The following is a 24,708-nucleotide window of genomic DNA, read 5'->3' as shown; positions in this document are numbered from 1 at the left end:
GATAAAGTCACTGACGAGTGGATAAGCTGACCTGGAACCCAATTCTGGTGCAATCCAGGATGGTCTTGGCAGGATTATAATGCATCCAAATAGAAATTGGCCAAAAAATATATTTTTTGATAAAGAGTACTCCTAAATCAACTGGCTAACCTTTTAGAGAGAAAGAAAGAAAGCTTTGGCACTCAGACAAAAAAGTGACAAATGTGTAGTCCGTAGCTCAGCTCTGGGAGCAATGAAGGGTGGCTCTATTCTTTAAAATCATACAATATAGGAGACATGCATTCATCAGTCTCCTGTATTTCAACTGAGTTATTTTAGTTCTTTTTCTTTTAATATTATAAAATCACATCACTTATATCTATTTTTACATATTCACCAGTGTTAAAATACACTTCATTTTGTGCCATGCCATTGCTTGCCAGAATTTGATCAGATATAAAATGATTTCTACTATATTTCTTGGAAAAGGTCTCCATCTTGCAGTAAATTAAAGAAAACCTTATTTTAGAAATTAGCTACCGTGTTTCCCCGAAAATAAGACCTAGCCAGACAATCAGCTGTAATGTGTCTTTTGGAGCAAAAATTAATATAAGACCCGGTACATATGATATGATATGATATGATATGATATGATATGATATGATATGATATGATATGATATGATATTAGAACCGGTCTTATATTACAGTAAAGTAAGACCCGGTATTATATTATATTATATCATATCATATCATATCATATCATATCATATCATATCATATTATAATGTTATGTTATATTACATTACATTATGTTATATTATTTATATAAGACCCGGTCTTACATTATAGTAAAATAAGACTGGGTCTTATATTAATATTTGCTCCAAAAGACACATGAGAGCTGATTGTCCAGTGAGGTCTTATTTTCGGGGAAACGCGGTATTTTAGCTCAGAACATGTGATTAAATGAGGTGGATCACAGGAGTTCCACATTCAGCCAGCCAGGATGTGCTCTGAACTCACTGCTTTAACATCTCCCGCAACCTTATCTGTGTGAGTAATTGACAGCTGCGGCCAGAGCCCCTCCGTGCACCACTGCAGACGGGACAGGGAGGTTAGACTACTTTTGCATCTGGAAGGACAGGTGGAGGAAGCCTGACAATTTGACCTTTCTGACAAAGTAGTCTTTCTTCATTAGTAGTTTTTAGATCACAGGCCACTTAGCAAAACAAAAAAAATCCAAGAACTGAACAGGCTAAAGAAATGTGGCCTAGTAATAACCAGAAAAACAAAGGCTCTTTGCTACAAGCCTTTGTCCACATAATGAAAGTGGGAAGAATAATTGATGGTATCCGTGAGCATCCTTTGTACCTGAGGTGCCGTTTCACTTTGAATGAAATGAGGTGATGATGACAACACTGAAACAATTGCTTATAGTGTGCAATCCCCTAAAAAGTGACTCGAAGAGAAAAATAAATCTTTTTTTTTTTTGCTTGGAAATGATCAAGACTTATTGTATAAATTGATTTTGTATATGCGGACTGTTTAGAAAATTATATTGAAGCAATTGGCTAAAAGAAAGGAACCTTTTGAAACCATACTCATAGGCTGATGCATAAAGAAATTAATGGGAATTTCACCATAAAGTTAGAGAACTGGGTCTGACCTTAGAATTAAATACTGTACTGCAAGCCAGAAAAAGGAAGCAGCATAAAAAAATTTGAATAAAACATCCATTCTGTTTCTGCTATGTAAGAAGTGAATTGCCCTCTCAACACAAAATATGTTGAATTGACTTGAAAGCCACAGTAAGAAGTTTTTTTCATATTTCTGTTCATTTAGAGATTAGATCAGTGATCAGCTATAACTAATTCAGGAACTGTAATCATTAGATAAAATGTTTGGTGACATGTCAGCTATGGCATGTGTATTGTTAAGCTAGAGTATGAAGAGTAATTCACATGTTTACACATTGATTAATGAATAAAATGCAGTTTCTGAAGAGATGGGTCATTGTTTAATTAGAACATAAATAATTGGATTAGAAGAGAAAATAATTAAAGCAGAACAGCATAAAAACCTAGTTTGGGAAAATGTGTGTGTGTGTGTGTGTGTGTGTGAGAGAGAGAGAGAGAGAGAGAGAGAGAGAGAGAGAAGGCATGTGTTGAGGACACTAAGAAGATATATTTTTGATAGATTTTTTTTGTAACTTTATTATAGGATTATAAGTGTATTTTAAGAAATTTAAAACAATTTTCTACCTTATAAGTTTAAACCTAAAGTCTTAAGTATTTTTTATTACTTAATGTACTGAAAATACTTTATTACTTAAAATATTAAAGTACTTTTTACTATCTGTTTCCCAAATAATAAATATTTTGCAAACATGCACTTCTCTCCATTACTGTATTCTACTCAAATATTTAAGTTTGAGAAAAGTGAACAGGAAAGCAAGACTTTGGAAGCAGAAATTCACTCTCTGGCTCAAAGGAATGCACCATTTTCACTCTGACATACCACGGGAAGAAGATGAAAACGTTAAGTGAGACAGAGCATCGCATGACAGCCACTGTTTGTACAGATGGTATAATACTATCATTTACATTTTTTTTTTTTTACCTCAAAAGAAAAGTCGTCTTAGGTCAAAGAGGATGGAAAGACAGTCCTTGCGGAATTGTAAGTCTTTTATGTGCCTCTAGCTGATAACTGGTTGGTTTGTTGAAAGTATTCCACACTCAGAAAAAAAAGGAGGAGAGAAAGAAGGGAGAGAGGGAGTAGAAAGAAAAGAGGGGGCAAAGGTAGAAGAGGGAGGGAGGGAGAAAGTTTCACTGTAAGTTAATGGTGGATAAATTGTTTTAGTTATGAAGTCCCTGCACCGAAATCACAAGGTTAACAGCATTTACCTCTTGACAGCCTGAGTCAGTGTTGGAAAGGACGTGGCCTGCTTTCTTACAAATGTAAAAAAGGGTTTCTTCACAACTTTTCACTTTCCAGTGTCCTTCCTAAGGGGAAAAATATTACAAGATGAAGGATACATTCCTTCAGGGATGCTAATAGGCAACGCTAATTATTTTGAATAAAAATATGGTTAATGATCAGTGGTTCAGGACGGAGTAACATGGCACGACCTGTGTTGTCATTCGAAAGAATCATATGGATTCTCCCTGTCCATATGAGTGGGAGGCTCTGCTCTCTCTCCAACATGTAAACAATTCCAAGACATGCAATCCCAGATTGGTGGGCAGGAGGGCAGCAGCAACGAGTATTTCTTGCTGTGTGCCAGGCTTAATGTTGAATGACTTTCATATATTATCTAAACATTCCTGTGAGGTAGGCATTGTTCCTCCCATTTTAAAGGTGAGATTTAATAGTTTGCATAAGGTCCCGCAGTCAGTCAAAATCAGAGCTAGGATTTAGTACCAGGCTCAGATGGCTTTACAATAAGCTGCTCTCAAATTGTCTTTTAAAGGGATGGGTTAGAGCACTGATTCTCAATATTTAGGGTACACCAGAATCACCTGAGGAGTTACCAAAACACAGATGACTGGGTCCCACGATCAGGGAGTGTTTCCTTCAGTAAGTCAGGTGGGACCTGACAATTCACATTTCTATCAAGTTTTCAGCTGACGTTGATGATGCTGGTTGGGGGCCGACCACTTGGATGAAACCATTCCATAGACCTAGTGCGAATACTTTGGAATACTGTTTCCACTCTTCAAGCACTTCTAAGTGTGAAGTACAACTGCTCTTAGGTTACAATTTTATCCTTCTTTCCAAAGAATTTTTTATTTTAACACAAATCGGCCCATTAGTCTAAAACCATACAATTCAAATTTTAGGTGGTATCTCAGACATGTAGGCTTTTAGGGGAATATGGGGCCCTTCCATGACCTTCAGAAACATACTCTGTGAGAGGCTGACCTCGCCACCTGTAAGAGCAGCCCTGTGGCCCTCCCCCTGCAGTTACAGAATACAGGCAGTCACACTATAATTGCTTAATAACTATTGGATGGATGGATAAATGAATATGTAGTTTCCTAAGTTCTCACATTCAAATTCAGGCTTCAACCATGCTTAGGTAACTTGTTAATTATAATAATTATATTCATATTGAGTTCTATTTCATGGGAATAAATGTTACTTTTTATACATCTGCTATTTAAGGAGCTACTGAGCTGCCATAAAGGGCACCACAAAATATCACACAACAGCATTGTCCTGACATATCCAATAATATTAATACCTATCCTTACTCTCTTAAAAATAATTTTTCTATCCAAATGTTGGCTCCTGTTTTGTGAGCATGCTAAGTGAAAGACCCATGTCTGTGAAATAAAACAGGAGAATATCAGTAGGAAATGAAGGTCAACTTAATTATATCTAAACTAACAAACCAACAAAGCATCAAATATTATAGAATAAATTGTGGCGGCTTTCAGCAAAGTTAGACCCAAGACAAACAGTTAGAGAGGTGATTGTCCTTCCTCAAACGTGACTCTGAGACACTGCCTTAGCACCATAATTGTAACTGCACATATCAGTGACCGCCTTAAAAGATAAAACAGTAAAAAATGCCATAAAAGTAAGTGCTTAGGAATTTTCCATGTTTGGTTGGCACAGTTACTTTGTCAAGCTACTTAAAGAACATGAATACACTGCTTCTTGGAGGAACTTGATATGGTATCCTGGTGGTTTGAAAGAGTGAAGACACCCACCAAATCCCAATAACCTCCTAAAACTCAGCCAGCGAGTTCAACAGCTGTCTGATCAAAGAGAGTAAATCTATTCTAAACATATAATAAACCCTTTGAATGGCTTGGGATTAAATTAATTCTGTATAATCAGATGTTTTGAATAAATGAGAGACTAGAGCATAGGGGTGTGATGTGAAGGCCACTGGGACCGTTACATTCATGTGAGGAAAAGAGCAATTTCCCATTGATTCACAATTTTCAAAAGAGGTTGCACATGCTGTCGAAATCCTTTTATGTTAATAAGATAATAGAGCTCAAACATCATCGCTCTCCAGTAATCTCCCAACACCTCAGTTCTTCCCCTAATCTTCACCATGGTGGACAATGGCGCCAACATCCACCAAAATGGTAGCTCCTCAAGCTAAACACCTGTCTCTCTCTAACCCCCTCATCTCATTTAGCAATGATACCTGTCTTCCAGAGGATCTTGAATGTGTCTGCTTGTCTCCACATTTACTGCTCCAATTCACCCACTGGAGTTGCCTCCAAACTGGTTTCGCAGCTTCCATTTTACCTCTCTCCAATCTATTCTCTACGTAGCAGCCACAGTTATTGAAAAATAATGTAAATCAGGCCATGCCCTCTGCTTCCTTGAGGCTTGTTAGCGGTTCCTATACAGGACGCACACGCCTCACATTTCTGCATTCCTCCTTTCACCCTCTCACTCTTCACAGAGTCTCACCACACTGGTCTTTTTTTAATTGTAGGGACGGAGTCCCAGAGAGCAGTTCCCAGGCTCTCGGCCTCACGTGGAAAGATGCTGGCTCGGTTATTAGATGGCCATTAGCTGTGATCAGATGGCCCTCTGCCATAACGACTTGGCCATCAGCTGTAACCAGTTAGCCATTAGCCACTAATGTAACTGCTGTGGCTCCGATGGCATGGCAGTTGGCAGAGAAGTGGACAGCGGATTGCAGATCATGTGGATCCTGCTTCCTGTCTCTCCAACCCAGCCGCCAGTGAGAATATAGCGGTATGAACCCCCATCCATGGCTCCATTGGTGTTCCTTTTCAGCCTCATCATATTCTGTGTCCACCTGCTGAGAGCAGGACCAGAGACCCTGCCTTACATTGATCATCAGACATGGCAAGTCTTGGCCTATCTTTGGGCTTTGGCACTAGCTGTCCCTGTCCTGAATGTTCTTCCCCCTGCTCTTCAAGAGCTTTTTTCTTTCTTTCTTTAAACCGCAGCTTAAATGCCACCTCTTCAGAGAGCCTTCCTTGACTGTCCTATCTGAAGTAGCTGCCCCAACCCGAGGTTCTCACCATCATGTCACCTGCTCCCCAGAGCTATCATGACAACTAGAATTACCCTGTTTTTCCTGTGGGTGCGTGCTGACAGCCTCTCATGGAAGCCCCGTGAGGAGCAGGGACTGTGCCTGTCTTGGTTTTTGCCATAGCCCAAGCCCCTGGTACATACAAGTCCAGCAAAGTGAGCACTGAACAAGTAAATCAACTTACAGATTGCTCTGCTGAGACACATAGCTGGCTTCTATTTGGAAAAATTTGGGGCTCAAGTGTGTGCCAATTAGTAAAGGAGACTGAAGAGCCATTAGACCATTCAAAGGAAACTGGAATTTTATTGCTGCTCAAACCAATCCATGTTTCTGATGCATTTTCTGTAAGAGATAAATGTAAATTACTTACAGGAACCCTATTATATGTAAAAGAGATAATCACTGGGGCTGTTACCAAAATATACCAATTGGCAAGTGATTTCTTTGTGTGACCAAACCTGTTTCAGTCTCAGTATAAAATACTTGCTTAAGCCTTTTCCTCCTGAGCTATCCTATCTGATCTGCTCGATGTAGGCCTTATAAGTGAGGCAGAGCATGAGCTAAAACCAATGCAAGGACAAAGCTTTAATGCAAGTCAGATTGCTGGCACTCTAGTTCCTGCTACTGCATAGAAAGTAGATCTGAAACGTCTGGTTTTGTTTGTGCCTAAAGAAAAGAAAAAATAGGAAAGTCTACTGCTTTAGGAAAAGAATACACAAAAAATCTTTTTTTTTATTTTTAATGAGGGCGCATCACACAGTGGCCCATGCAGGGATCCAAACAGCAACCTTGGTGTTATTAGCACCATGCTCTAACCAATTGAGCTAACTGGCCACACCCCCCCCCAAAAAAAATACCTTTTAATGGTAGTCTAGCTTTGTGACATATTTTTTTCTTTTTCTTTTTCTTTCTTTCTTTCTTTCTTTCTTTCTTTCTTTCTTTCTTTCTTTCTTTCTTTCTTTCTATCTTTTTCCTTTTTTTTTTTTTGCCATGGGAAAAAGGAGCAGAATCTTTTAGAAGCACTGAAATGGCAGCAATGGGTTGCTGGAAAAATAAAGTTGGACAGTCCAGGTCGGGTGGAAAGACCCTGTATAGCTGAGAGAGATATCCAGGTACCCATATTGAGATGGAGGCAGCCACAGGATTTTAATACCAAATGCAAAGGGTAAGGAGAAAAACAACCCAGAGACATGGATTTCTATTTTCATTCTAAACTAAAACCTAATATTGAAAAGCTCATCAGAGTAGCGTCTGGAGATTTTTTTTTCCATTTTAAAAATTAATTCTAAGTCAGCAATTTCAATGTTTTTTAGTGGAATTCTACGTTGAATACTACATGACACAGGCAGAGGCACACTTGCTCTGATCAGCTAAAGCTGGGTGGAGGCCTAGGAGCTTGGAACTCCTGACCATGGCACAAAGCTTGTAAACGACCACACCAAAAATATTATCAATTTTCACTGGTTAAAGTTATTGAAATCCAATTATTAGTCTAAACAATTCCGTTGCTTGGATTACATGACCACAGTACACTACTGCTATCTAGTGACCATGAACTGAATTACAGGTTCAGGATTTTTTTTATTTATTTATTTTTTTTAGAAGTTTCAGGAAATTAACTTTGCCCCTTAAAAAAATAAAAACATCTAATATTTCTGGCATATGTGAGATGTCACAAAGTTTCTGATCATGTATTTTGTAAAAATCCAATAAATTTTCACTACTGGATATTATTTACACATTTCCGATATATGTGCTGCAAATGATCACTTTTAAATAGCTTAATTTCTTTCCAACACCACTAATAAAGATAGTTACTACATTATATTTCAGACCTATGAAATCAAAGGCATTTGGCACTCACCATTTCCAAGGAGGTTTACAAGAAACTCCACGTCTGCTAAAGAAGCTATCTCTAGTAATACACTGTTATCAGACTGGCAAGAATGCAAAGCCTCATCCCAGGTCTTTTCTTCTTTCTGAAGTTTATAGCAATTACAATTGTGGGGATTCCAGCCAGGCTCACAGTGGGTAGCATAATATTTCCAAGCATCTTTTTCTTTTTAAAGCAACAACAACAACAACAACAAAATGTCATTTTCCACATTTTTAGAACATTACTTATTACCCTTCATATAAGTTGCCATCAGCATATGATTACTTTAAAAATTTGAAAAACAGAAAATATATGAAACAATAACACAGAGATTATGGAATTCTAGATCTCAGAGTTGAGAAAGATCCAATCTATGATCTATATCTAGATCTAGGATCTAATGGATCTCAGTGCTTCATCTTCCAGATGAGATGTCTAAGGCACAAAGAGGTAAGGAGACATGGTAAAGGCCATATAGCCAAAACTGAGAGTTAGGGCTAGATATAAAATTTACCAGCTAGAGTTGTCCGTTTTTAAAAGCTTTTCACACTGACAAAGGAATATTATGGAAAATAATTTAAATGATATTCTAAGGATCATATGTGCAGTATGTGGGTGGAGGTAGGTATTTATCTTCAGCTGAAAAGAGTCTGAAATTCTGGCCATTTCCTCTAGAGCAGAGATGACAAATAGCTTTCATCTTGAGGGTCAGTCTGAGTGCTTGTAATGACCCTCTGGGTTCATATGAGTATGGACTCCAGGTTAGACTTAAAGGAAAATAGTGTCATAATGCTTTGACACTGGAAGGGAAGGCAGTGGTATGCAGGCCAAGTTTGGCTTTCCTCTATCCAGGAGCTTGCCCCCAACCTGGTGATAGCATTTTTACTTTATTTTAGTAACCACAACTGAGTACCTCCCTTAAGCACTAATTTAGTTAGATATAACTCCATTGCTATTTGGGAAACAAGACATGCTTTTAAAATTGCTCCTAGGACTCTGACAGCAATTAGAATCACAATCAGAAAATGTTAGCACATTTAGATATCATCTATTCCAGTCATTTCAACCTAAAAAAAAAATGAGTCACAGAGCCCCTTTAAAAATGGAACCTTAAACTTCACTGTAAAGGTAAGATAGAACAGGAACTTCTCTGATTAAAGCAAGGGTGGGGTCAGCTAGTAACCTGGGCATCCTGGACACACAGTTGGAAGACACTGGACTAGATTATCAAAATTATTAGTTGAACTTGAAGCAACAGCAAATAATCCAAACAAACTTAGCTTAACTACCTTCATTTCTGGTCTCAGACCTCAATCAGTAGATCAAGGGAGTAAATAAAACAAAAGCAAAGAAGGGTGGCAGGAGGGCATAAGAAAGAAAAAAAAATGAAGAAGGAAGAATTGAAGAGAAATGAAAGAAGGAAGAGAGGGAGGGAAAGAGCAATAATGACTGCAGCAATTTCAGCACATTCTTGAAATAATGAAAAAAATCTCTACATAAAAAGAAGGCATGCTTCTTCTGCCCCGGCCCCCATATTCTACAATACCCATAGACTTAGCTACTTAAAGGAAAACAAAAGTTAAAGCCTAATTGTAAGGGATAATATTTTTAAATGATAATTCAGCTTATTATTTTAAATCTAGAGTTGTTTCTAATTATGATGGTAATGATTCTTTTAACAATGGTTATGTTTTTATCTCTACGTTCTGAGTTAATACATTAATTCCCACAGAAACTTAAAAGAGGTAATAGACCTTAAAAACAGAAATAATTGGGTTTCCAGCTACTAGATTGTAATTAGGTAGTACTTAAGTCTTAGTTACACCTAAAAGTTTTGTATGTTATTTCGGGAAAGAGGATGTGTTACTAAAAGATTTTTATGGAGTGTGATAGGAAATCAATGAAGTAAAACATTTTATAAAACTATTTTCTAACTTACATTTACTTTGTATTGTAACCATAAATAAAACTCAAAGCTAGAATAGAAAAGGAAGCATATTTAGTTTTTCTAATGCAGAATGACTAAGAATGTAAATTTTTTAAAAAGAGAGGGAGAAAACATTTTTCATGTTTACGTTAGTTTGCTTTATTTTAGTTTTTAGTAAAAACCTAAATGCATTTGTTAAATTCATGGTGCCTTTGGAACACTGATATTATCTAGTTACACATTTTTATTTATATAAAAACTAGTTTTAACTAATTTAAATCATAAATGAGTTGCAAAAAAAATAGAGGAATTTGAATATATTGAAAGGATGAGTAAGCAACTCATGAGAACAACTCAAAATAAAAACACTTACCGACTACTTCATGATCAGTATGGTCTAGGTGTTTTTTACATATATAGGGCAAAGTGGCCTCACAGTCCCGACTTCTCCAGGCATTTGGCATAAATGAACTAAATGTTCCACAGTGATATTCAACAAATGGCTCAAAATTTATTTCTGAAAATACAGTGTGTCTATATTTAATGTTAGAAGCAAAAGTGGTTAGTTTAATATATACTGATACATAGTTTTAGCATCAAGGAGAGGACCTTTGGCATATATAGCAAATTCTAAAACATGTTATATCTATGATCTTGCCGTTGAAGTCCAGGCATGACAATGGAATGATTTCCCAAAGATAGCAACAGCTGATTTTATTGTTTTAAAATAGAGAAATATTTTGTTATTTGTGGTCATTTTTTAAAATGGCTGACTAAAATCTTGGCTGTGACCCAAATCCTTCTGCAACCTTGGCTAAATACGTAGCTTACCTTCTAGGGCTCCACTTTCTTGTCTGGAAAAGCCTTATTGGAATTAAGTCAGGCTTAAACATTTTTATAAACCACTTTCAAAATGATATGCCTTCCATATATGTGGGAAATAACTGCTGTTTCAGGCTGTGGGATGATGCCACCTGTTAAAATGCTGCAGGTACCTGGGTTCCAGTTCAGATAGTTGAGTGGGGTTCTATCAGACCACTGCCAGCCAGCATTTTCATCCAGCTGATTCAGACCCATCCACACTTCCACTGCTTTGCTGCTCAAGTGCTCTGAAATGAACAGAAATATGGAGTTTGGAAAAAAAAAAATCAATGCTACACTTCTTTTTAGTTTTCCTATTCCTGGAGCATGGAGTCATAAATTAACTCCAGTCAATGACAGAAGAGCGTTTAAATGCTACTAAACCCCACCCTGGTGCTTCAGAGTCAAAAAAGCCAGCCTCTCACTGTCTTGAGAAACATAGCAGTTCTCTAAAGGCTCAGTGACAACAAGCCGCTGTGAAGTGCTCGTTCTAAGCATCCAGCAATGCTGGCTCTTAATGGTCGTCAATCCATCCATCCATCCAAGAGTGTGCATGGTTACAAATGTCAGACCCTCTAATGTGTGTGAACTCCTGCACTTAAGGGTTTTAGAGGGTGGAGGAGGAAGCGTCCTGGGTCACCCCCAGAAAGTCTTCCTTCTCTTACCACATGTGCTCTTACCACATGTGTGTCTGGTGACCTCAGCTTGGGTACTCAGGAATCCAGCTGAGGAGTCTGAATCCAAGGGATCCTTAGCAGGTTGGGACATAGCAAATGCTTCTCCACTTGGGGTGAGAGAAGATTTTCTGTCAGACTGGCTGGCTCTCTGGCCCCTACTCCTAACCACTGCACCACAGCTCCTCCAGATCCTCACGTGGTTTTTTTGTTTGTTTTTTTGTTTTTTTATAGAATTCACAGTGGCCTATGCAGGGATCAAACCGGCAACCTTGGTGCTACCTGCACCACGCTCTAACCAACGGAGCTAACTGGCCACCCCTCAGTACAATTTCTCATAGATACTATGTATGTATCCATGTTTTGCAGAAAAAAACATGGTTATCTCTGGATTGTGGAATTGTGGGAGACTTTTCTTTGGTTTTTCTTTCTGTATACTTGAAATTTAAAAATTACTCTTGAATAAACATGTACTACATGTGCAATAAAATTAGGAAAAACTGTCAGAAACGGTTCATGAAAGTGACTAGTTTTGTGACACTTTCAAATGTTTCCAAAAATTATTTTAAAAATCTGTATGTATACATATAAACATTTAATCTTTAAAGGTGAAGTAAGAGGAGAGTTTAGGTGATAGGTGAAACACAAGACCCACCTCATTAGCACAACTTTTTTGGCATCTGATATTATTTTCTTATACTGTTAGTTACCATGTGTGTGCTTTTGCTTCTCCAACTAAGTTTTAAGTTCTCAGGCATCCACCAGAAGGCCTCCAATGTACCTGCACCCAGTAAGTAATAGGTAAGATTTTGATGACTGAACGACTCGATTATTTACAAATGGAAACCGAATGGCTAAGATCTCTAGCAGAGCAGGAATTTGTATTTAAGTTTCAAAGTCTCCCAGATTCAACTGCTTGAGCAGCAAACTCTCCTGGGTCCCTTGCTGGGGCCTTAACTTCTCTACTCCAAGGGGGAGAAAACAAGGAAGACATGACTGGGTGCTAAATGGAATGGCCTGCGGTTCCAGTCAGAATTCTGGGTGTGAGTTTGGACAATATGAATAAAAGAAAAATATTTTCCAAGGAACTTTCCCCCCCCAGAATATATCATTGCATACATGGATGTAATTGTCAACAACAGTCATTTTAATTGTATCAATAGCAATGTTCACCTACTTACTCCTTATGAAATTTTCTTCAGCCTCATCTGCAATACTTAGTAAAGCACCTCCCTGCATCTGGCATGAAGAATGTGCCTCGCTCCAGGATAGAGATGAAAGCAGGTTGAATTGGTAGCAAATGTGTGAATTGCGATCTTTCTCCCAGACAGCATCACAACCCACCTCTGCAGATGCTGCAAACAAAGTCCATTGAAACATTAAGTAAAGTCTTACTTTACCTATACAGCAATATATTTCTAAGAGAAATTACAACGGAGTGAATCCGACTTGCAACCTAAACTTAACAATCTAAAACTTCAGTGCCTTATTGATTCTTGATTTGGTCTCTTTGAGGAAATTTGCATTGTTATCCCGTTGGCACTTATAGTTAAACTCTTTCAAGATTAAGAGGAAATTCTAGAAATTATCCATAAAGAATCCCTGATCCTTTCTGGGAAAATAATAGAAGCCATTCTTAAGAGAAGGAAATAGAAATATTTGTGAAAATAAACACCTGAGTTCTTTGAAAAGCAATTATTTAGAACTTCCTACTGAAAGCTGTGTGTATTTAAATGTTTAATTGCCATAGACAAAAATATTGTTTCAAAAGGCTTTCCCCACCCTCCCAAATACCAAAATGTTACAGGAAATAAAGGATACAGTTGAAATATGAGTCTATAATGAACAGTTTTCAAATAAACATTGAAAATAGGAACACTGATATTTACTTTAAGAAAGTTCTTTCAGCCAAAAGGAAGAAAAGCAAAACCTGCTTATAAAACATTGACCAAGGTTTGCATAATGTGCTTAAAGTATAATAAAGAATGAAATGTGGATCTGAAATCTGAAATTTATTGAAAATGAAGACCTGGTTTGGGTGCTTTTGTTAAAATTTTAAATCAAAACTCAAGGTAAACTAAGCAACTACGAGAATTCCATGAACAATCAAACTCAGCCAAAGAATTTCAGAATATAGAAAACGTGAACCGTGCTATAGCATCAGTGTAACTGATGGACAGGCAATCTGCTAAAATCTAAAAAAGACTTTTCCATAGTGTGATCCACAGAATAATACAGGTCCTGTGGGGTCCTGGCACAGACTCCCTGGTCACCTGTGTGGGTTGTATGTGCCCTCCTGTGATAGTTGAGCCTTGATTGCTATTGGCCAAGTCAGTGTGTGTGGGGGGTTGACCCTCAGGCTGATTGGCTGTGGGGTTTGTCCAAGTCCACAGCTTGTGGGATGCTGTGGGGGCAGGGGGCTTAGCCCACTGAGTGGGATTCGACCTAGTGGGTCTGGTGCCTGTTGAGACTCCCCTTTGTGTGTGCCTCTTGTGGTGCTAATTGGGCGGTGCTTTGCTGTGGTCCGAAGCCAACCTCCAAGTATGTTGGTTCTGGGGCCTCTTAGGAGGAGCTCTAGTACAGGCCCAGGTCACCCACTTTCTGTGACTGGTCAGGGGCTACCTGATAGGAGCTATAAAGCGATCCACAGTTGTTTGCTGCCTGTGATAAATCTGGAGGAACATGGGAGTGGTCATGCTATGAACTGAGGATGGCTGTCACCACTACCTAGCCTGGGGTAGCTCCACAAAAAGTCAGGATACCCTGGCCACCTGCTGGCTCCTTTACGGTTCAGCTGTTGATAGAGCTTCATGTGGTATGCAATTTGGGTGAGGCAGGGTCTTAGGGAGTCACTAGAGTGGGAAGAGTTGTGGTTACCAGGTTAATGTCAATTCTGGTTGGTGTCAGTGCTGAGCCTGGAGTGAGTCAGCAAAAGTCTCAGCACACTGAGGCAGTTGCAGCCTGCCTGGGGCCTGCTGGACTCTGCTAGTTTTCCAAGAAAGAGTGCATTGTGGGTGGGGTTGGCTGCTCGTGAAGAAAATGCCTCTGGCATTGGCGGAGTTGGGTGAGGCAGGGCTCAGTGAGTCAGCAGAGCTCACCAGACCAATCAGATTCAGATTTGGCCTGTGGGGGTGGGCTCAACACAGAAAAGATGGCACCCACCTGCCGGCTCCATGGAAGCAGGACCCCTGACAGGGAAAATGGCTCTCATACTGAGGCCACACACCTCAGTCTGTCCCCGCATGCCTCCGGCACCTTCTGAGTCACCGTCCCTCCACCATCTCTCAGCTCAGGGTGAGTGCCTAGCGTCTGTGCATGGGCCATTTAAGAGGACGTCTGGGTTTCCTGCAGCCTTTTGTCCCACCTGGATGGTTGGGACACCCTCTGTTTTTCACAGCCAGGTATTGTAGGGGAGCCTCTTCTCAGCACCAGTACTCTGGGCTGGGGAGCCTCATGTGGGGTCTCTCTCTCCTCTGGAGGAAACCCGTGCTGCAGAGATATCCCTCCTGATTCTCAACTGCCACATGGAGGTTTGGGGCCCATTTTGCATCTCCACCCCTCCTACCAGTCTCGACGTGGCTGCTTCTTTGTATTTTCAGTTATAGGACTTCTGTTTGGCCAGACTTCAGGTGGTTCTCCAAGTTGATTGTTCCATAATTTAGTTGTAATTTTAATGTGTTCATGGAATTATGCAGGCACAGTGTTTATACTCTGCCATCTTGGATCTCCTCTATATAGCCCAGTTTTGTTAGATTTCCCTTGGTTTTGGATTATCTGTGCCTGTTCTTAAGCTTAATTGAAAGAAAACTTCCAGTCAAATGTTTGCAACAGGTGCTCGTATTCTCCTAAGTAAGTTCATCTGTCATTGAAATTTGGTTTTAACTAAAATATAAGCATTTGTACTTCTGTGCAGGCAGACACCAGTCATCTCTCTGCTTCTCTAGGCGGGCTGCATGTCACTCCATGGATCTTAGTGGAAGGTTTTATGGTAACAAATGGAATGAAAATGCTACCCTGGGCCAGGTGCTGTGATGTGCTGTCTTGATATCCCTTCAGGACTAAAGGCCTTATTTCCCCAGCTGCCAGCAGACATCTCTCAACATTAAGGCTTCTTCAAAAATTTCCTTGGTTGAAGAGTCTCTGCCCAATGTTACTCTGCTTTCTCAAAGTCTGCTGGCAAACCATGACTGGTCAGCTCAGGGCTAGAAACCCCTCCTCTCATCCCAACTAGGGGCAAATCTAGCTTGAAAATACCTCAGGTATAGGGTCAGTCAGGCCTGCATCACAATTCCGCCAACCCTGCTCTCTTCCCATCTTTTCAACATGTATCCATCCTGAGAACACTGCCCAAGAAACCTCCTGCAGGTTAATCTCTGCCTCAGAGACTGCTCCCTGGGAACCCACTTGGCACAGGCTTGCATCGTGGCCTGGGGACTTTGCATTCATTTATTTTTAGTTCTCTAGGTTTTTCATATATAATCTCTCTTTCCAAGCCACTGAAAATGCAAGATTGAAGGCTGGTGTGTCACGTACATTTAATTACCTTGAAAAATTAGAATCTAAGGGCTAGAATCCTATTGTTATATTTCTTTGCATCTTTGGTTGTCTTTATATGATCTCTTCTGTTGCTAAATCATGAATTCCTTGCAGGAAGCAACTGTGTGTGTATATCTTTGAATCTCCTATTATTTGATGAGAAATTACCCAAATCATTTGCATAATGTTATAAATAGGTGATATTCTCCCTCCCAAAATGCACCTTTCTTAATGAACTAAAGTGTATTTCTGTCAGCACTGGTTTTTATCATGGATTATGACTGAGACGCAGACATCCCCTTTTCTCTGTTAATGTGTCCTCTTTTTCTCCCTTAAGGTTACAGCTTTGCCATTGTCCCAGGTGTACTGTTTCTTGCCACTTTTTAAAATTGTTGAATTCTTTAAAAAATGAATTCTTATACCATTAGAGCAACTCTAATATGCAAAGTTACTATTTCCTTCTCCACTTGCTCTTTCATATACTCAGCAAATAGTTACTGAATATGCGCTTCCTGTAAAGTGCTATGTTGATAAATCTCACGTAAAAGAGATACCAGGCCAAGTCAGGACTTCTTGCTAAACATTCCCAATGCCTTACATGTTCCTTGGTAGCCCTGATCACAATGAAATTTAAATGATGCATTATGTGATTTATTGTTGATTATCTGTGTTTGTTTGTTTTTTTCCGGATAAAATGTAAGTATCAGGAAAGCAGGTACCATGTTCCATCTTTTTCGTGTTATTCCTCCAGTTTGCCCATCATCATTTAAAAGTTATTGGGTAAAGGAGAATATGCCGTCAAGGAAGCTGAGAAGTGATGGCCACACAAGAAAGAGAAAAATTAGTGAGTGTGGGTTCCAGAAACGCAAGAAAGAGAGGGTGTCAATTTTGTTACTTATTGCTGACTCTGAGTAAGATAAGGACTGAGTCCATTGGTGACGTTAGGGGACACCGTTTCAATGGAGGAACTCAATCACCTGCCTTCTCTGTGCCTGCCCCTAACAGATGAGCACGGCCAAAGAAAATCATTCTGATTAATTCATTATCAACCACCCTCACTACCACTTGGAAACATTACTACTTTTCTCTAGTAAGTCTGCTCACCCACAGCACAATTCCCATTTTGTGACTTTCCTCTTGTCCAAACCTCTCACTCCTACCTTCTCTGAGAAAGCCCACAAGCACTGGACTAATTTCTCCTCCTTTGCTTCCATCACCTAACCCATCAACTTTCTTGGACCTGTATTATCTTTCCCTCTTCCCTCCAATGGAGAAACTGTCTTTACATCTATGAAAGGCCAGTCTGTCCACCTAGGATCTGTCTTTTGAGAGACCACATATACTCCACCACTTACTTTCACTTTCCTGTATCTTTAACGTCTCTCTGTTAGATCATTTCCAGATGCATTCAAAGATGGCTGACGACGCCTCGTCCTTAAAAAATAAGAAACAACAAAACTCCCTCGCTTGGCCCCTCATCCAGTCACTGTCTTCTCTCTACCCCACTTAGTCACATACTTTTATACTCTATCTCCAATTCCTCATCTCTCATTTACTCTTTTTAAAAACGAAGTTTTATTGAGATATGATGTAATGTACCATAGAATGCACCCACTTAAAACATAGAATTCAATGGTTTTAGCATATTGAAAACATTGAGCAACCATCAGCACAGTCAATTTTAGAACTTTTTCATCACCCCCAGAAGAAACCTAGTATCCATTAGCAGTCAATCCCCATTCCTCCTCAATCCGTTTGTTGAAAAGACTCTTCTTTCCCTATTGAATTGTCTTGGCATCCTTGTCAAAAGTCAATTAACCATAAATGTGGACTCTCAATTTTATTCCATTTTGACCATCCTGCACTGTCTTGATTACAGTAACTTTGTATAAGTTTTGAAATTGGGAAGTGTAAGTCCCCCAACTTTGTTGTGTTTCATGATTCTTTTGTTCTTCTGGGTCCTTTAAATTTCCATATAAATTATAGGACATGCCTGTCTATTTCTGCAAAGAAACCAGCTAGAATTTTGATAGAGATTGCTGTAAAAGTACCATCTTAACGATATTAAGTCTTCTGATTCCATGTACATGGGATATCTTTCCACTGATTTAGGTTTTTAAAATTTCTTTAAACTGTTTTGTAGTTTTTAGTGCATAAGTTTTTACTATTGCTTTTGTTAAATTGCTTCCTAAATATTTTATTCTTTTTGATGCTACTATAAATAGAATTGTTTTCTTAATTTAATTTCTGGATTATTCATCACAACTGTAATAAAGTACAACTGATTTTTATATATTGATCTTGTATCTTGTGATCTGCTGAATGTGTTTTTTAGTTCTTATAGTTTTTTAATGGATTCCTTAGGATTTTATATACACAAGATCATGTCATCTGTAAACAGAGATTATTTTACTTCCCTTTCCAATCTGGATGCCTTTGATTTCATTTTCTTGTCTACTTGCCTTTGCTAGAACCTGCAGTACAATGTTGAATAGAAATGATGAGAACAGACATCCTTGTCTTATTCCTGATTTTAGGGGGAACACATTCAGTCTTTTCACCATTATGTATATTGGCTGCATTTTTTTTTTAACAGATTTTATTTATCAGTTGAGGAAATTCCTTTCTATTTTTAGTTTTTCTGAGTGGTTTTCGTTTCATGGGGGAGTATGAAATTTTGTCAAATATTTTCTGTATGATCATGTAGTTTTTGTCCTTTATCCTATTGATATGGGTGTTACATTAATTGATTTCAGATTTTAAATCAATCTTGCATTCTTGGGATAAATTCCACTTGTTCATGGTGTACGATTCTTTTTATATGTTGTTGTGCTCTGTGTGCTAGGGTTTTGTTGAAGTTTTTTTTTCACCTATATTTATAAGAAATATTGTTCTGTAGTTTTCTTTTCTTGTGATGTTTTTGTCTAGTTTTGGTATCAGGGTAATAGTGGCCTCATAGAATGAATTGGGAAGTGTTCCCTCGTTTTCTGTTTTTCCATTTAGTCTTTAACCCACTCAATCTGGCAACTAGAAGATATCTTGTTAAGACCATCAATGATTTCCATATTACCAAATCCAGCAAACATTTAGTTTCAGACTTTGCCAAATCAGGCCCTTTGAAAGCATTTGGCAAGTTGAGCTCCCTCCCTCTCCTTGCTGATATACTCTGTTTTCTTGACTTCACGTGCCTGGCCACCCTTTCACCTCTATGGCTGCCCTTTCTCGGTCTCTTTGGCTGGTTCAGTTTTCTCTACTCAAACTAAATGTTCAGGTCTTAAGACTTGGCCCTGAATCCCCTTCCTATTTGTTTTATACACGTTCCAGACTATCTGACCGATTCCCATAAATCCCTTTCCTATCGCTCTCAAGTATATAGAGACCTTTATGTCTAACTGCCTGCTCTCCATCTCCACATGCTTGACTCAACATATAACATGTCCCCATCTGAATGCTTGGTTTTCTCTCCCAAATCTGTATCTCCATTAATTTAGCTATGCAGAAAGCTGGGGTCTTAATTAACACCCCACTTTCTCTCTTATCCTCCAAGTCTGTCCTTACCAGTGAGAAGTCTAACTCCTCTTAAACACCTATGGATAATGTTTTAGGCCTGATCATAAGCAATTACAAAGGCTTTAACTATCAGGCCTTATGGGAGAAAGCTGACCCTCGCCCCCACACCATACTTTGTACATAGCCAGGTTCAAGGACAACAAGATCATTCCGGAGATTGAAATCCTAAAAGAAAATCTCAAACTAACTAAGCACGACTCTCCAGCTGTGCAAAGCACACAATCAAGAAGGGCCTAGCATGTCCTAGAATTGCCTTGAAATAAACCCAGAGCGATTCCTATAGACCATCTTTGTTACTGAAGATCTATAGTCACAGATGTTTTCTCACATCCCTCACTGCTAGTGTGTTTGTGTTTACTAATGCTAAATTTAAGTTTTTGCTCACTTACAATCAACTTTTTTAAAAAGGCAGCCTAATTTTACATTTAGATACTAAAAATACTTCCATGTAAGAAAGATGAGATACAGAAGGACAAATCTTTAGTCCATGCGGTCCTCTATATCTTATCCCCATGGAATGGAAAGAGCTATCAGCAGCTTGCTGAAATTTCAGTCTCTGACACATCATTTTAAGTTACGTTGGCCACCAGGAACCAAAAGTAATGAGAAAGGAAGAAAATTGGTATTGTAATTTAGTACTGTAGAAATAAACATGCTCTCTGCTGGTTATGGTAAAGGTCAGGAGAGCTGGAATCTGGCAGGCTGTCAGAGGAAGCCTTTGAGCCGTAGGAAGCTGAACAAATCAATGGTATGGAGAGGGAGGAGCTCTGAGCATCACTAAACACAGGCTTCCACCTGGAAAACCACAACTGGCTAACGTGACAAAGGACGATGGTGACAGCGCTCTTTGCTGAACCTCAAGGAAAATATTGTGGTTTAAAAAAAATGTCCCTAGTATTAGGGTAAAGTGAAATACACGTTAATTTTATTAGTATTGGTTTATTTATTTTTTAATAATGACATCTATTAGAGATGGAAATGGAAAGGGAATATGATGCTAATAATGACATCTAATTCAGAATCCAAGAAGTTTAGGGATTGCACGCACACACATGCCTTCAAATTTAGACAGAGAAGGCTGATGATCTGACAGTAGTTTTCAATAAAGAAATAATTTCATCCTGGTTCGTGAATAGCTGCTCTTCTGAGCTCCTTGAGTGCCCTTTGCTGCCCTAGTCTCCCCTGTACCTCCCGTTCCACCTCATCTCACATTCCAGCAGCCAAGGGGTTAATGCCAGCAGTGGGGCTCCTGGTCTCCTAACCCTCACATTAAGGTCCCCACTTGGATGGGTCAAAAGCACATACTATATTGGTTGTTAAATGTCTTTCTTTAAAAAGACCCTAAATGTCTTAATATCATGCCTGAATATAGATAGATAGATATAGTATGTTGCATAGAATTATAGACTTTGAAACCAGGCTTATGAATTGTCTGATGAAGAATTATCTGCAGCAGGATGACCTGGGACACTTGTCAAAAATGCAGATGCTTGGGTCTCACACACTGGACCCACTGCACCCCTGAGAGGGGGCTGGGATATGCATTTTTAACTCCTCCCTCCCCCCGAGGTGATTGTAGAGCATCATAGCAGATACAGCCTGCATTTTCTGACATAGAGCAAATCTGTCTGTCCTGTATTCTTCTAGATGCCAAGGTCTTTGAAGGGAGGGTCTTAAGTCCTAACACTCGTGGTATTCACCCCTACACCTACCTTAGTGCTATTGGCAGACAATAGAGAGGAAGGGTCATCGATTCAGAAGTGTGTGCTAAAAGGATAAGTTAGGTTTGATGTTGATATGATGATAATGATGATGATGATGGCAGTTGATCCTGGTGAGTGTTTATCATGTACCAGGTATGATGATAAGTGCCGGAGATGCATTACTTAATTGGACCCTCTCAATAACCCTAATAGGTACTGTCTTTATTTCTATTTTATGGTAAAGAAAATGAAACTTAAGATCTCATCATTGGGAATAAGGATTCCAATCTTGGTCTTCCTGGTTTCAGAGCCTATATTCTTTCTTATTCACTACACCATACCGGCTCTTAGATTAGAAAACAATTCTATAGATAACTTCTAAATCAGATTCTTTGAAGTTAATCTCTTCAATTCGCTTTTGTTTCAAATTTATTTATATTTGTAGAGAGGAGGTAGGCATGGAAGATAAGGAGATTGTAAAAGCTATACTCTGACTCTCAGGAATCTAGGTGAAAGAAATTAAATATAGAAAGCAGAAGGTATATGTAAATATTCCCTAATACTTAGGAACCATTGGAAAACTGTTAGCTCAATAAAAATAAAATAAAATAATAAAATACTAACTGAAAAAAAAATGTTATAGCATCGCAGCTGTCACTGGACCTTGAAAATCAAGTTAAGAAGAGAAAAAGATTTTAAGGTTATACCTAGAAATCGAGTAGTAAGGAAAAGGGATCAAGATGGGAAGTCATTGTCGAGAAACAATGAGGGCAACTGCCATTTTAGAAAGGTCGTCAAGGGGCCAGCTGATCCCTGGACTTGACAATGGCAAGACAAAGCAGTCTGGACATGGAGACATTGAGGCAACTCATAAAAAAAATAGATTGAAAGGATAACTGAACTTTGTACGCATTCAGGTTTGTTTTGAGTATTTTGCCTGGAAGCCAGGATTAATGAGATCACAGACTATTATAATTTGATTCTGGTTAAAGCATCCTTATATACTGAGCTTAATGAAGAATGGCTAATTAACATCTTTAGAATGTAAGGAAAGAAAAGGAATATATGTCAGGATTGTCTTTTCAAGGCAAAAACAAACCCCAAATCAAATCTGGGTAAATGGAATCAGACTGCTTATTCAGACTTCAATATATCAATCTCAGTGCTTTCTTTAGATACAGATTAGTTTCTAATTATCCTTGATTCATTCATGATATATGAAGAAGAGAAGATTTCATTCTTACTGGGATCTGGGCAAAATCCCCACTTCTCATCTCTTTCATAGCGGCTTGTGGTGGCACACCACAGTAAGCTGTCTTCCCGCCCTTCCCGGGTGCATTCATGATGCCACTGGTGGTTGTATTGGAAGGGAAACATGCATGGTGTCCCGTGGGCGTTCCCTTTGAGTGTATACACATCTAGGAGAAAAAAAGGACAAATTCAAATAAGTATTATGCCACCTTGATATTTGGAAACTGTCAGAGTGAATGCCTTTTTTTCAGTGACTGAAAACCTACAAAACCTATAGCCCTAGCGATAGCGTAGACAGCCCTCAGGACCTTACTGTTTAGCAAGTGTACAAGGGCAAGGCTTAGTGCTGGGTTCGGAGGATATGCTCATACATGGGGTATTCATATATGTCTCCTACTTGTTTATTCACTGTGGTGCTCTGCTACAGAGCATACATATTTGTGAAAGGATAAAGCGAAAAAGTTAATGGAGGTTTTACTTTAAATATCTTCCAGTCCCCAAAGGCATCTGTATTCAGCATCTGAACTTCAAGTGCGTCTATGAATTTGTTCATCCAGCAAATACTTACTGAGTATTGAATGTGTCCAGCCCTGGGGATATAATAGTGAACAAACCAGCAAAAATTCCCTTTCATAAGGAGCTTCTCTTCTAGTGGGGAGAGGCAACAAGAAAGCAAATATACAAGTAAACATATCATTTCTTGTAGCAGTAAGTACCATGATGAAAACAAAATAGGGTAAGAAGAAAATGACTCTATTTGTGTGTGTGTGTGTGTGTGTGTGTGTGTGTGTGTGTGTATGTGAAGAGGTAGAGGCGCCCTATTTAAGATCGGTGGTTAGTGAAGGCCTCTGAATAAGAACTAGGTAAAGTGAAGGAGCAAGTATTTGGAACAGTGTTGTTTTGGCAGAAGGAACAGCACTTAGGGGGAACTTGTGACAAGCACGTGTGCGGGATGAATGTGGAAGAGCATGGAGGTGTGATGAGGGTGGAATCAGGGCGGTACTGGAGCGCCAGCTCACAGAGGCAGGTTCTGCCACGTCATGGACTTTGGCCTTTACTATGAGGTTAGTGGGAAGTCACTAGAGAGTTTTGAATGGGGAAGAAACATGATCAGATTTCCATTTTTAAAGGCTCACTGGGGTGCAGTTTGGCAAACAGGGCCCTCGCAGTGAGGGGGCAAAGTGAGATGGCAGAGAGGCCTCCACAGTCATCTAGGAGAGACGACAGTGCCAAGATGGCCAGCTGGCAGGTTTCTCGGAGTATTTCAATAATCCATTATCCTTGGCCTTCAGCAGGAAACACCTTTTCATGCCTCAACCGGGGGTTATTGTGGTGAGAGGGATCAGGGCCACCCTCAACTAAGGCGATAAGTCCTGGAGGGAAAGGACTGGCTATGGGGATTCAACCACTTTCCCACAATCGGCAGGGGCTGGACTGAGCTCACGCAGCATCACCAGTGCTAGAGGTTAAGGCTGTTTAGGCACTACTGGTGTTTCAGGATACAGCCTCTGGTTTCAGTCCCTGCCTTCTCTTCAGTCTTCCCCTGCGTGCAAGTGAGTGTGGGTGTATAGCTAAAATGTTAACATAAAGCAAAATATCAGTTCTTCATTAGAATTGCAGGTTATGTGGAGAGAGCTGGTTTGCAGCACTTGCTTCATTGCAGTGAGTCCTAAAAATAGTTTGTTCTTAGCTCCATCTCTTTTTACTCATGTTTTGTAGGTACAGGAGGAAGTCCTGCCTTGGATCTTAGGAGTTCTTGCTCTGCTTCCTAGGACTGGTACAGATTCTTAGAAAGATATGCTCTCCTTAAGGCACAGTTTTACAGAGCTCCATGAAGGTGGGGACCACATCTGTTCTGTTGGCCACTATGCCTGAGAAACAGCCCTCAGTAAATGTGTGATAAATGATGAATGGATAGATGAATGGATGAATGAAGAGCACTACAAAACAAAATCTGAGAAACAAGGTTGGGGTGTCAGAATTTAACTATGCTGATTTCTTTCTTCTATTGATTTTTTTTTCTCTTTAAAAATGCCAAATATTACAGAACTATGAAAAATGAAAGCTCTCCCTACTCCCAGACCATGCTTTCCCATTCCCTGGCACACACCAAATAACCCCTGACAAGTCTGTGTTTAAATGCCTTGTAACTTGACCTTCAAATGGATGCCATCCAGGCATTGGAGGCCCTGAGTTGTTCTGCAGGCACACTCCATCCGCGAGACTGAGATTCTCCAAGAGAGATGGTGGCAGGAGACTTTCTTATATTCGCCCTGCCAAATCTTTAACTTCAAAGAT

The 24,708-nt window shown here is 39.4% G+C and overlaps 1 protein-coding gene across 1 annotated transcript in view; it reads right to left on the bottom strand.

Annotated features, from left to right (window-relative positions):
- The window catches only part of PLA2R1 (phospholipase A2 receptor 1), a 100,568-nt gene that overhangs the window by 60,165 nt on the left and 15,695 nt on the right, over positions 1-24,708 (bottom strand). The window contains exons 3-9 of the mRNA XM_033112512.1: positions 22,404-22,577; positions 12,532-12,705; positions 10,811-10,924; positions 10,189-10,332; positions 7,877-8,071; positions 6,197-6,354; positions 2,885-2,983 (exon numbers count right to left, since the gene is read on the bottom strand). Of these exons, the coding sequence (XP_032968403.1) occupies positions 2,885-2,983; positions 6,197-6,354; positions 7,877-8,071; positions 10,189-10,332; positions 10,811-10,924; positions 12,532-12,705; positions 22,404-22,577 (1,058 nt within the window). The remainder of the gene's footprint in view (positions 1-2,884; positions 2,984-6,196; positions 6,355-7,876; positions 8,072-10,188; positions 10,333-10,810; positions 10,925-12,531; positions 12,706-22,403; positions 22,578-24,708) is intronic.

The sequence above is a fragment of the Rhinolophus ferrumequinum genome, chromosome 8 (assembly GCF_004115265.2).
Source record: "Rhinolophus ferrumequinum isolate MPI-CBG mRhiFer1 chromosome 8, mRhiFer1_v1.p, whole genome shotgun sequence".
Taxonomy (NCBI): domain Eukaryota; kingdom Metazoa; phylum Chordata; class Mammalia; order Chiroptera; family Rhinolophidae; genus Rhinolophus; species Rhinolophus ferrumequinum.
Note: the sequence above shows the minus strand (reverse complement) of the source record. Positions and strands in the feature narration are given on the sequence as shown.